The sequence below is a fragment of the Gadus morhua genome, chromosome 10, assembly GCF_902167405.1.
Source record: "Gadus morhua chromosome 10, gadMor3.0, whole genome shotgun sequence".
NCBI lineage: Eukaryota > Metazoa > Chordata > Actinopteri > Gadiformes > Gadidae > Gadus > Gadus morhua.
Window position 1 is genome coordinate 11,467,106 of NC_044057.1, and position 12,157 is coordinate 11,479,262.

General features: G+C 52.9%; 1 protein-coding gene across 1 annotated transcript in view; it reads right to left on the reverse strand.

Annotated features, from left to right (window-relative positions):
- Positions 1-294: 294 nt before the first annotated feature.
- fat4 (FAT atypical cadherin 4) overlaps positions 295-12,157 on the reverse strand; it is a 98,046-nt gene continuing 86,183 nt past the window's right edge. Inside the window, exons 10-17 of the mRNA XM_030367906.1 lie at positions 12,012-12,116; positions 11,212-11,519; positions 9,569-9,654; positions 9,139-9,318; positions 8,119-8,243; positions 6,796-7,016; positions 5,025-5,286; positions 295-3,604 (exon numbers count right to left, since the gene is read on the reverse strand). Of these exons, the coding sequence (XP_030223766.1) occupies positions 1,683-3,604; positions 5,025-5,286; positions 6,796-7,016; positions 8,119-8,243; positions 9,139-9,318; positions 9,569-9,654; positions 11,212-11,519; positions 12,012-12,116 (3,209 nt within the window). The 3' untranslated portion in view covers positions 295-1,682. The remainder of the gene's footprint in view (positions 3,605-5,024; positions 5,287-6,795; positions 7,017-8,118; positions 8,244-9,138; positions 9,319-9,568; positions 9,655-11,211; positions 11,520-12,011; positions 12,117-12,157) is intronic.

Genomic DNA, 12,157 nt, shown 5'->3' on the forward strand with positions numbered 1-12,157 from the left:
CTCTGCGGATCACTGAGCCACGAGCAGCAGAACCAAACCAGCGTTCTGCTCAATGAGCTCTGGGTATAAATACTATGGAGCGGGGGTCTGTTGTGTTTGGACCGCCGGGGTCTAGACCCCCGTGTTACATAAGGTCCTCCCAGCGTGCCGCGTGCGTCCTGCCGCCCCCACCCGACCGCTAAACGGAGCGACCTGCCAATCCGAGAGCCGACATTTTAGACGCTGATGTTGTTTTAAGGAAGTCCCAGAAGCCTCGGGGCTGTGTGTGGCGTACGCAGGAAAGCTGAGCCCGGCACTCTTTAAATAAATACTTTTTTTTATTCTGTTATTGGCTTTTTACAAGTACAAAGCATACATCATGTTATAGTTTTATCAAAAGTGGAAAATACCGATGTTACGTGTGTAACCAATGTAAAAAATAAGTCTTCAATCTTACTTTCCCCGAAAGTAAGAACATACAATTCAGCATATGAAAATGTCCATACAAACACAGCTTAAGTAATTTAAGTTAATACACAAATACAAAAAAAAAACAAGCCAAACAAAAGACTGACAACAAATAACTTCTCATGGATTCACGTGAATCACAAAAATGTACACAACTTTATCTGTTCGTTTGCTTTTGTTTAGTTTAGAGTTCATATGTTTAGGCTGCCTCTGCAAGGAAACGCTGCTAAGAGTTTTAGGATAATGATGAACAATCCTCTAGTCCTAGAAGAAGAAGAAGAAGAAGAAGAAGAAGAAGAAGAAGAAGAAGAAGAAGAAGAAGACAGCAAGAGGAGGACCAAACAAATCCTCAAGCGTCTGTAAGGCAGCAGACATGCTGAGTCCACACCTCAAGTGTTTCAAAAAGTTTTCAAAAAGAGGAGGAATAGAAAGAGTTAAAGATGGCCAACGGAGACTTGGGAGAGACCGGGGAAAGAAGACTGGAGAGCCAGAGAGATAGACCAGGAGAGTAGAGCTACATGCAGGGTGGCAGACAGGAGGATAAAGCCAGGATGGAGCTCAGCTCTCCGCTAAGCTAGGCTAGGATCACGCCGCCGGCCAGGCCTCCTCTATCGTGTGAACAGCGACGCTAGGCTCACGCTAGCGGCTAGCGCGGCGGCGGCTACGTCCACAGGTGCGGTCGGATCCCACACACCTGCTTCTCCTTAACGAGGCCAGACGGACAGTGACCCCGGATGGCGGTGGAGGAGTGTGGCGGAGGAGGAGGTGGAGGAATGCTCTTCCCGTGAGCGTGGCTACTCTATCGCTCATCTTATCTCCCCGGCGGCTGTAGAGCCGCACGTGAAGCAGTGAAGTCTGGTCCAGGAGAGGCCGCGGCGGTAATGGGAAGCAGGCGCGTGTGATTAAGATAGAGTACACGCGGCTCCGCCGTCGGCAAATTGAATTTCAGACAAAAATTCGGTCTGAGCCGCTCAATGTCAGCCGACACGTTGTAATGAGGCCTGGAACAACGAGAACCGGATCGGACCGCTGGACATGGACATGGAGGAGTAATGGAACCGCGCCAGCAGGAGTTAAACTACTAAAACAAGTCGTGTTACGCGCGCCGCTTTCTGCCCTTCCGCATTGGAAGTCGTCTTAATTATTGAGAGAAAAAATAAAATAAAAAAAAGACACCGTCGTGTAGTCCAGAGTTCACTATATACATCCTGCCCTCTGGTGGAGCTCCAATAGTCTCATACGTACTGCTCGGCCTCGCCCTCCGTTAGGATGGTGACGGAGCCGTCCCCGCTGTTCATCTCAATGTCCCTGGCCGCCGTGTCCTCCGGCAGCATGGCCAGGTCCTTGAACACGTCCACGTAATGCCCGAACCCGGGGCCCCAGTTCAACAAGTTGTCCCAGTTGAAGCCCCCGGCCTGCGGGCCCAGTTTGTGCGGCAGGGTGTGGTGGTGGTGCTGGTGCTCCGGGGGGGGCCCTGGGGCCACGCCCGGCCCGCCCTCCGCCCGGCGGCTGGAGTAGCGCCGCTGCCGCAGCCGGCCGCCGTAGTCCTCGTCGTCGGCGTCCGACTCGTTGACCTGCGACAGCTTGGGCACGCGGGAGGTGTACGCCGCCGGCTTCTCCCGCTCGTACTCCATCTCGGAGCAGGTGAACGAGTCGTGGGAGTCGCTCTCCGACGACGTCTCCGGCGCCGGAATCCCGTCGGCCGGGTTGCGGACGCGGGACAGCGGGCGGCGGCAGTCCTCCTCGGAGCTGGAGCGGCCGTGGTCGGCGCTGCAGATGCTGGGGTTGCGGGGGCGGGGCGTGTTGAGCCGCTCCACCTCCTCGATGGACAGCCCCACGGGGGGGCCCGTCTCCAGGGGGATCTGCTCGATGGGCTGCTTCAGCCGGCTGCCCGGCCGGGACGCCGTGTGGCTGTGGCCCGCCGCCATCGTCTGCGGGCTCTTGCTGCGCCGGCCCAGGCGCGTGGCGTAGTTGAACATGGGCGGGGGCTGGTGGGCATCGCCCTGCAGGTGGAGGGGGCTGCCCTCACGCCGCGACAGGTTCAGCTCCCGGGTGGGCGTGTTGCGGTAGAAGGAGGAGGGTTTGGTGAAGGGGGCGGGGCTGTGGCGGGACAGCGGGTTGGGGGTGGGGCAGGCGGAGTGGGCGTGGCTGAGCGGGGTGGACCTCAGCGCCTGGCTGTACTGCGGCTGGTAGGTGTAGCTGGTGGCGCCCAGGGGCAGCGGGGACTGACGGGCGAAGCCCAGAGGAGAGTGCCTCTGGATGGAGAACTTGGGCGTGTGGCTGCGGAACTGCTTGTAGTGCTGGATGATGTCGGCGTCGGACGGGGCGATGCTGCTAGCGTTGTCGATGTCGTAGTGCTCCATGTCGGGCTCGGGGCCGTTGCACGGGGCGCACGGCGCGCTCGGCACCGTCTCGTTGTTGTGCGAGATGTCTGTCTCGTCATAGATCAGGTAGGGGTTCTCGCGCTCGATGATGTCCGGTTTGGGGTTCCCCTCGGGCTGCTTGCGGACCGTCATGTCGTCGCCGTATGGCGGGATGTTGTCTGGGTCGTCGAAGGCCACGTTCTCGCTGCCCTTCTTCTTCTTGGGTTTCTTCTCCTTGGGCTGCTTGTCCTTGGGCTCCTTGGGCACACGGGTCTTGCTGCGGCCGCGGCAGTGGTTGCACAGGATGAGGCTGAGCACCACCAGTGCCAGCACGGTGGCGCAGCTGCCCACGATGGCCGGCACCGCCCAGATGGGCAGCACCATCTGCTCGGTTGAGGGGCCGGCGCTGCAGTCGAAACCACCGTTGTTGGCCGTCTTGCACACCGTGCCAGGGGGGCACTGCACCCCCAGACACGCCACCAGGGTGTCGCAGGTCTGGCCCGTGTAGAACTCGGAGCAGAGGCAGGTGTAGCCCGAGCGCGGCTCCGGAACGCAGCTGCCGTGGTTCTGGCAGGGGCTGGAGGAGCAGTCTCCGGGCGGGACGCACTGGTAGGTGTACCACTGGTTGATGCACATCAGGCCGTCCCAGCAGGGGCTGCTCTCACAGAGGTTGGGCCCGCGGCAGCCGATCTTGACAGCGGCGCTGGTCTTGGACAGGCTGACCAGGCTGTGCTCCCCGGAGAAGGGCATGGACTCCCCGTTGTACTTCATGTAGGCCAGGCAGCCGTCAAACCCTGGAGACAAGAGGAGAGAAGGAGAGATAAAAAGGGTGTAAGTTAAGAAGGAGCAGCACAGCGGGGCGACCGGAATGACACACAGACCTGAAAGGGAACCTTTCTTTCGGCCACAACATTGACGGCTTTCTAAAATGTCCTGGACCTGGTCCTAAGAAGTGACAGAAAGTGACAGCTCTGACCAGAACTAAAGGACTATGGTATTGTTGGGTAATCGTGAGGGTGACATGAGATCTTCTTGCGGTAGACACCTCTTTTCAGTGAAATCCAATTTTTTTGAACTCGACTGAAGGACTCCTGCAGAGAATCTGACAGTGTTTCAGGAGAGCTTCAGAACAACATACATCTGGATCAGATGAGGGTTCCTTTGACTAATTCAGCTCGGGCTCTGTGTGTTTCTCCCCTGCAATGCGCCTCGCTGATGTAAATAGATGTTATTGAAATCATCCCGGGCCAGATTGAATCCACCTGTTTCATTTCATTAGCTCTCGCTTGAAAAAACTTGCGTTTGGAAACGCCAATCAAGCAATGGGAGACCAAACCGTAAGACGGCCACGGGTTTTCCCGGGCAGCACATGTTTCCTCCTAATCTAGCGGAGGGGTTCCCCTCCCTGCAGACGTCCTTAGACTGACCTGCTCTAAGCTATCTTCATGGGACTACATCTGTCATGAGGAGCTCGTAAACACGCCTCAACATCAGGGCCGTCGCATTCCGAGGCAAAGTCGACTCCTGAGTATTATTAGTTATTAATCTGCGAATGGGAAGATAAAGTAACATTTACTCAACTACTGTAATTTCCTGAGTGTATATCTCCCCAGTCCAAACAGAACCGGATCAGAGGGCAGACCGGACCGGAGTCAGGCAGGGCTGACACCATATATGGTCACGGGTTTTAGCTGAGCTCTCTCTCTCGTTTGAGGGATGGACCGGGATCGGGTTTCAAATAGGAACTCTCTATCAGGCAGACATACACAAGCAAACACACACTACTCCCCCCCAAACACATACCCTCCCCCACACACACACACACACACACACACACACATACACACACACACACGCCCTCCCACCTACGAACACACACACACACACACACACTTTTCATGTCCACTGTTTATTTCAATGGAAAAATAAAAATGAATGATTTCATGGAGATCTATTACGGTTTGAAGGCAGCCAAATTATGATCACTATGCACATAGAGATGGTATTTTAGGCATGAACATTAACACACACACACACACACACACACACACACACACACACACACACACACACACACACACACACGCACACGCACGAACACACACACACACACACACACACAAACACACACACCAGAAAAACATCATCATCAACCTCCACCTCCCCCACCTCCTCACCCACCTCAACCCCCCCATCCCCCTCTCTCGGGCTCACCTGCGGCCGTCTTCTGCTGACTGGCTCCGGGCGGGACACCCCCCAAGGAAAGGGTGAGGACCCCCAGGCCCCCGAAGTCCTGGGTGGGGTGCAGAATGACGCGGGACGGGGTGGCGTCCACCCAGAGGGCGGTGGCCGAGGCGTTCTTCATCAGCCGCAGCGTGTGCCACTGGCCGTCCGACAGCACCGCCTCCCCCACCGTACGCTCCACCTTCCCCCCCGCACCCGCCTCCGACAGGTAGTGGAGGTTACCGTTCCTCAGCTGGGGAGGGAGGGGTGAGAGGGAGAGGGAGGGAGGGAGGGGGAAAGGCGAGGGAGGGGAGAGAGGGGAGAAAGGGGAGGGAGGGGAAGAGAAGGGAGGGAGGGGGAGAGAGGAGGAGGGGAGAGAGGGGAGGGAGGGGAGAGAGGGGATGGAGGGGAGGGTGGGGGAGGGAGAGGAGGCAGGAGAGGGAGGGGGAGAGAAGGGAAGGAGGGGGGAGAGAGAGGGAGACACTTGTAATTCATGTACTTTCCTCCTGTATATACATTCATTTTTTTGTGTTGTCATTTGCATCTACGTTTAACCATCTGAGGTTTGGCCTTTGATTTGGGAGCGAGAGAGAGAGCGAGAGAGAGAGCGAGAGAGAGAGAAAGAGAGCGAGAGCGAGAGCGAGAGAGAGATGGAATGAGGGATTAACGTTTAATGAGTTGCAGGGCCGAGGCAAACATTCTTGTGAAACGTTTAACATGAGCAACAATACCCTATTCAATCCCTGCTCTTATTTAATATCTTTGATCAGTTTTATTATAATTGTGTTATAATGCCCTTACCAGTGGCTTCACAAACGGCACGCAAAGTCTGGTTTGAATACTTTTGGGGAATGTAGCATGGAGATGCTAGAGCTGCGCTTAAAACATTAGTGGTGGACGGCGAACTTGTCAAATGCCGAAGTTCTGCTCGAAATAAAATAATGGAATAATTCCCCTAAAAAAAGGATCTAAGCATCCCTGGAAATCTGATGAAAATCTGGATTAAAATAAACGTCCAAGAAGAAGAAAAATCGGTGGAACCGAAGAAAAAAGGGCGCACGATAAATAAAAGCTAATTCCTAAAGCTGGTGGGAGGACACGGACGATCAGAGGAGTTGGCGTGTCAGGAGATTCCCTTTAGAGAACGTCTCCTGACATCCATGAATCACCGTTGCCGCGGGCCGGGATTCACGGCGGCGGTGCGCCCACACGATGAAATGCTGACACCCCCCCCCCCCCCCCGTGTCACATGACACACCGCGCAGGCTGAGAGGAGACACCGCGGACCACCACCACAGGCCGCCCGGTATCGGTGTGTCCGGTATCGGTGTGTCCGGTATCGGTGTGTCCGGTATCGATGTGTCCGGTACCGGGCGGTTCTGCGGGCCGTGTGGGAAGCCGGTCCCTCTCTGAGGGTTCAGTGAGCAGAGGAGCCGGCGGGGATAAGTGGCTCCTGGATGAAGTGATTGACAACCAGCAACATGTGTCTGGGCCAGGGAGGCCGGGGGGCTGGGGAACCAATCAGGGCTGAGGAACCAATCAGTGTGTCACTCTCCAAAGATCAGATGGACTTTATTAATCCCACGTGGGATATCTTCAGTATTAGTATGGAGTTCTCTGCACACTGTTTAGACGCTTGTCAATTTTAGTGTGGATGCACGGATAGTGCACATAAACACTTGTGCGCGCTCCCTCTCTCTCACTCTCTCTCTCTCTCTCTCTCTCTCTCTCTCTCTCTCTCTCTCTCTTCCCCCCCCCCTACCTTCAGGGTGGTGTAGTTGCTGGCCTCCTGGACGTGGAGCAGGGTCCCGGTCTTGCTGCGGGTCCTGAACTTCACCTCCAGGCTGCTGGGCCTGGTGGGGTCGGAGGTCACGGAGCCCTGCAGGGTCTGCCTCAGTAGGAGGTCGCGTTTGGGGCCCTGCTTCAGGCTGTAGTCCAGGCGGCCCGTCCCGTCCAGTGACAGAGCCGTGTCCGCCGTCACGTCTGGAGTCAACAGGACACACCTTATCACTCTGCTGTTCACTAGTGTTCAGTTAGTTATCACTGCTGTTCACTAAGTTATCACTGTTTACTAAGTTATCACTCTGCTGTTAACTAAGTTATCACTCTACTATTCACTCTAATAGTACTTAGCATTGTGTAGCATCTTATCCTAGCTATCTTTGTTGTATACAGGGGATGGGTTAACCTAGTGTTTGTTAGTGCTAGGTACTTGGTTCTATGAACATCCTTACAGCGATATTTTGTTGTTTCTCTTTCTTCTGACAAATGTACTTATTTGTAAGTCCCTTTGAATTAAAGCGTCTGCTAAATGCCTTAAATGTAAAACGTGAATGTAAACTCTGCTGTTAGTTAGTGTTCAGTTTCATTTGGGTTGTTAATTTGATGTAGAATTACATAGACATTGGGGCAATCAAACCAAGAACCTTTCCAGTAGTAACAAAAAAACATCACTGACTGTGTTTCTATGGTAGAGTTACTCTGCACTGCAGTCTGGACTGTTGTTCTTTTACAAACTAAGTTTCTCTGGCTAGCAGCTTTGGTAATGTCTCCTGCAGCACCTCTCCTCTGATGGTGGGCGGCGATTGTTCTAAGCCTCACTTGTTAGTCGCTGCGGATAAAAGCGTCTGCTAAATGACTCAATATAAATAATGCAGTGCCTGAAGATAATGAAAGATGATGGTCACACAATAGATTAATTATCAAAACGAATTAACAAACGAGGGAAAGATTTCTTACTCACCCAAGTGTTTGGGTGAGATAGTGAATACGTTTTGGTGAAAGAGTGTGGGATAAATGGATAGTGTGAGTGAGTGGGGGTGAATAGGTGTAAGTGATGTGAGAGGGTGAAATAATGAGTTATTTTGAGGACCTCCTGTGTATTCATCCTGACCAAGCATCACTCTAATGATCCCTGAGACTGCCAGAGGTCAAGGGTCATGCAGGTTCTAGCATGTTGTCTAGCAACAGCTCTGTCACTCACTCACTCACTCACTCACTCACTCACTCACTCACTCACTCACTCACTCACTCACTCACTCACTCACGAACACACTCACTCTCAGGTATAAAGGCGTGGACTCACATTTCTCGCAGTGGGTCCCGGTGAAGCCGTCCACACACTGGCACTGTTGCCAGGACCAGCGGTCGATACAGGTTCCACCGTGTCTGCAGGGGCTGACCGTACAAGCCCCCTCCAGCCTGGGACACCTGGGGAGCGAGACATAGGGGCTCAGTCAGAGAGAGAGAGAGAGAGAGAGAGAGAGAGAGAGAGAGAGAGAGAGAGAGAGAGAGAGAGAGAGAGAGAGAGTCAATCAGAGAGCATGAAAGAGATAGAGAGACATGGGGTTAGAGAGGGGAGTGAGAGAGAGACTAAGAGACATAGAGAGTAAGTCAGAGAGACATGGCTGGGATTGAAAGACATTGAGGGACAGAGAGAGAGACACAGACAGACTGAAGGACAGAGGGATCAATGTAAAGTCAGGGCCAAACCCGTCATGACAGCAGGGGTCCCCGAAAAACAGACAGCAGATGACAGTAGTCTAACACCCTCCCTCCCTCACACCCCCTCCCCTCTCACCCCGTACCACCCCACCCCCACACGCCACCCCTTCCTCACACACATACAATCCCCTCCATACAGACTCCCGAGGGAATTAGCATATAAAAAGATTAGTGGGCACCGCCATTCACCAGCCGCACAAAAAAACACATTCTTCCAGCGCCCTGCACCGGGACAAAAACACAAAATACAGCCGTTTATAAAAATACTAAAATCTTCTTCTTCTTCTTCTTCTTCTTCTTCTTCTTCTTCTTCTGTGGTGCTAAGAGACTGTGGGAGCCGGGACAGATGTCCCACTGCTAGGGGGAGGAGGAGAGGAGGAAAAGATGGAGGAGAGGGGAGAGGAGATGGGAGGAGAGGTGGACAGAGAAGAGTGGAGTGGAAGGAGAGGAGAAAAGATAGGTTGAGAGGGAAGAGAGAGACAGAGGAGAAGGAGAGAGAGGGGGACAGATGAGGAGGAGAGGGGGAGGAGGTGAGAGAGGAGATGGACGGAGAGGGGAGGACAGAGGCGGAGGAGAGGGGAGAGAAGGAGGTGCGCCGGACCTGTCCAGAACGCCGCGTGAGGCCAGGGCCTGGTTGGGTTCCAGCGGGCGTCCGTTGACTGCGAACTCCATGATGCAGCCCACGAAGTCGTGAGAGGTCACCTGACCACGGCGGTGGAGGAGGGGCTCCAGCAACCTAACTCCGCCTACTGACAGCCTGTTGGGCTGCACATCCAGGATCCTGCACACACACGCACACGCACACACACACACACAGCAGGGTTGTTGATTGTGGAACAAAATGGTCCAGATGAACTCGTAAACAAAATACACAAAGTGTGTGTGTGTACGTGTTTCTAGATGTGTGTGTGTGTGTGTGTGTGTGTGTGTGTGTGTGTGTGTGGGTGTGTGTGTGTGTGTGTGTGTGTGTGTGTGTGTGTGTGTGCGTGCGTGTGTGTGTGTGTCTCTCTACGTGTGTGTGCGCGTCTCACCAGTCGGTGTGTACGGCCACGTTGCTGACGGCACAGTACCCCGCCTCCTGGTCCTCGCCACATAGATCCACCGTCAGCGACGCCGCCTGCACATGCAACAACAGCATCAGGTTACCGTGGCGACAACAGAGCGGCCATGTGTCGCCAAAGCGGTTACCGTGGAGACAAAGCGAAGACATCAAAGCTCATTTCCTTTAAGACGGAGATGAGTGCACTTCAGATTCAACCTTGAGTATTAGTACGGAGTTCTCTGCACACTGTTTCGACGCTCCCCCTGTCTGCTGTCAGTGCTGATGAGGAGGAAGTGGATGTGAGCATGAGAGTGTCACACGCGCATAATCAACCACAGGTGGCACAAACATAACCGATGTAATCTTCTCTGACACTTACACACACAAACACTCTCTGACACATACACACACACATACACAGACACAAACACTCTGACACTTACATACATGACACACTCTCTTACAAGCCACCAATCCAGCAGGGACTGGGTTACTATTTTGGCCAAATCACCACGAGGAATTTGAACTGAACTCCAAAAACAAGGAGTTTCCAGTCCGACAGAGCAGGAACTCTAAACGATATCAACAATTTCTGTCATACGCTTCAACCATTTTCAACTTTTCGTTCTGCAGAACGATGCCGTCCATCTGTAACGTAGCACCGCAACGCTTTGCACTGTTCTGTTCAAACTGATCTTTCCCTTTTTGTTCCCGCCTCAGTGACTTCCTCCCGTCAAGCTCCTGGCGCTGATCAGCCCCGGCTCCGAGCGAGCCACTCTAAGCGCCTGTTCCCCTGCGCTGGTTGCGGTCGTGTTCCTGTGATTGGTTCGGCTGACATCCTGCTCCCCGCGTCCCAGCCATTATCTTCACAGGCACGCCGCGGCCTAACCAGCGGAGACACTGATTGGTCGACGGGGAAAAGGGGGTCGCTTTACTAATTACTTCCGTGCTTCGACGACGAAGCAAAACAAGATGGCCATTGACGTCTCGAGTTACCGGACCCCTCTCCGCTCTGACGGGGAACAGAGACCTCATGAGAGCATGTTTATGGAAGAGGAGAGTTGGAAGGGGTTCAGTTTTTCTAAAGCAGTCTGGGCTGTTGTTGTTTGGATCTCTTCTGCTTTCCATCGGTCCTCCTCACTTAAAACATGAATCCAACCCAACCGAGCACACAAGTGCAGATGCGGAGGGTGACGACATATTTGTGTTTTTCTGTAACTGACACAAGATGGTGGAGGGGGGGGTGAGATCACTTCCGTTGCCCCGTTTGTGGTGTTGTGTGTTTCGGAGTGGTTTGGGAAGTGATTTAATATGTTGTTGAGTGTGCGCTCATGTGTGTTTGTGTGTGTATGTATGTGTGCTTTACACCACAACTTGGTTAGGACTTCAGAAGCTATCTCACGATGCAAAAACGAAATGTTTAGGCCAAATTCTTTCAGATATCCAACATTTCCTAGCCTTAACGGGCAAAAGAAACATCTATTGTTGAGAGACTTTACATTTAGGGCTTTAAGCAGATGCTTTTATCAGAACCATCCTTGTTAGTTCATATAAGTGACAAACCACAACAAATCAACAAACTTCAACTCCACCCAAAGCTCTGAGGAGGAAAGATCATCTCAAAGGTCTCACCATGCCGGCCCTCCTGGCGATGACCGTGTGGAACTGGCCGTCCGACACCCTGATGGCGGTCTTCAGCTTGTACGTGCCGCTGCCCAGGTTGAAGGAGAAGCGCATGCGGCCCTCAAAGATCTCCAGCGCCAGGAACTCGGCCTTATCTCCGGTCTGGTTGTCGTGGTTGTACATGAGCAGGGCGTTGTCCATGAGTGTGGCGAACTTGATGTAGATGTAGTTGTTGTTGGGATCCAGTGAGGGGAACTCCATGTAGGACAGCTCCTCGAAGCCGTAGCTGTTGAGCTCACAGTGTTTACCGAACACTCCTGAGCAGGAGCAGGAGAAGGAGGAGGAGGTATGAGGAGAGAGGAGGATTAAAACAGGTACCTGATGAATAATTCCTATGCATTAGCTGCTCCTTATTAATTCAGTCCTAGCTGGGGAACAGTGTCTCTGAGTTGGACACTAAGGAAATCACATGACGGATACAGCTGCTGTCTAACTCAAGTCATGCTTGTTTGCAAAGTAAACTTTTTTAAATTAGAAGAAGCTTTAACATCATTCCTCTCAGGCTGAAAAACAATCACATTTGATCTTGCGTATCATAACAACGTTGTTCTGATTCTAAATCCCCAAAAATCAAAGACGAGTTAACAGAACAAAATAGATGAATCAAAACAACGACCACAGAACTACCAGGGGATACATGGAATGTAAGACGGCATTAATGATTTGATGATATTAAAATAAACATCAAATAATAAGTGACTTTAGGTGCGCGCAATTGTTCCGGGACGATCGGTCCATCTTTTACTCACCGAACGGACAGTGGCAGTAATAGCCGTCCACCCTGTTCTGGCAGGAGCCGCCATTAAAACAGGGGTTACACTCACAGTGATTGATGATGGAGTCGCACGTTTTGCCTGGGTTCACAAAACAACACAAATTAAAATGGATGAGGTGG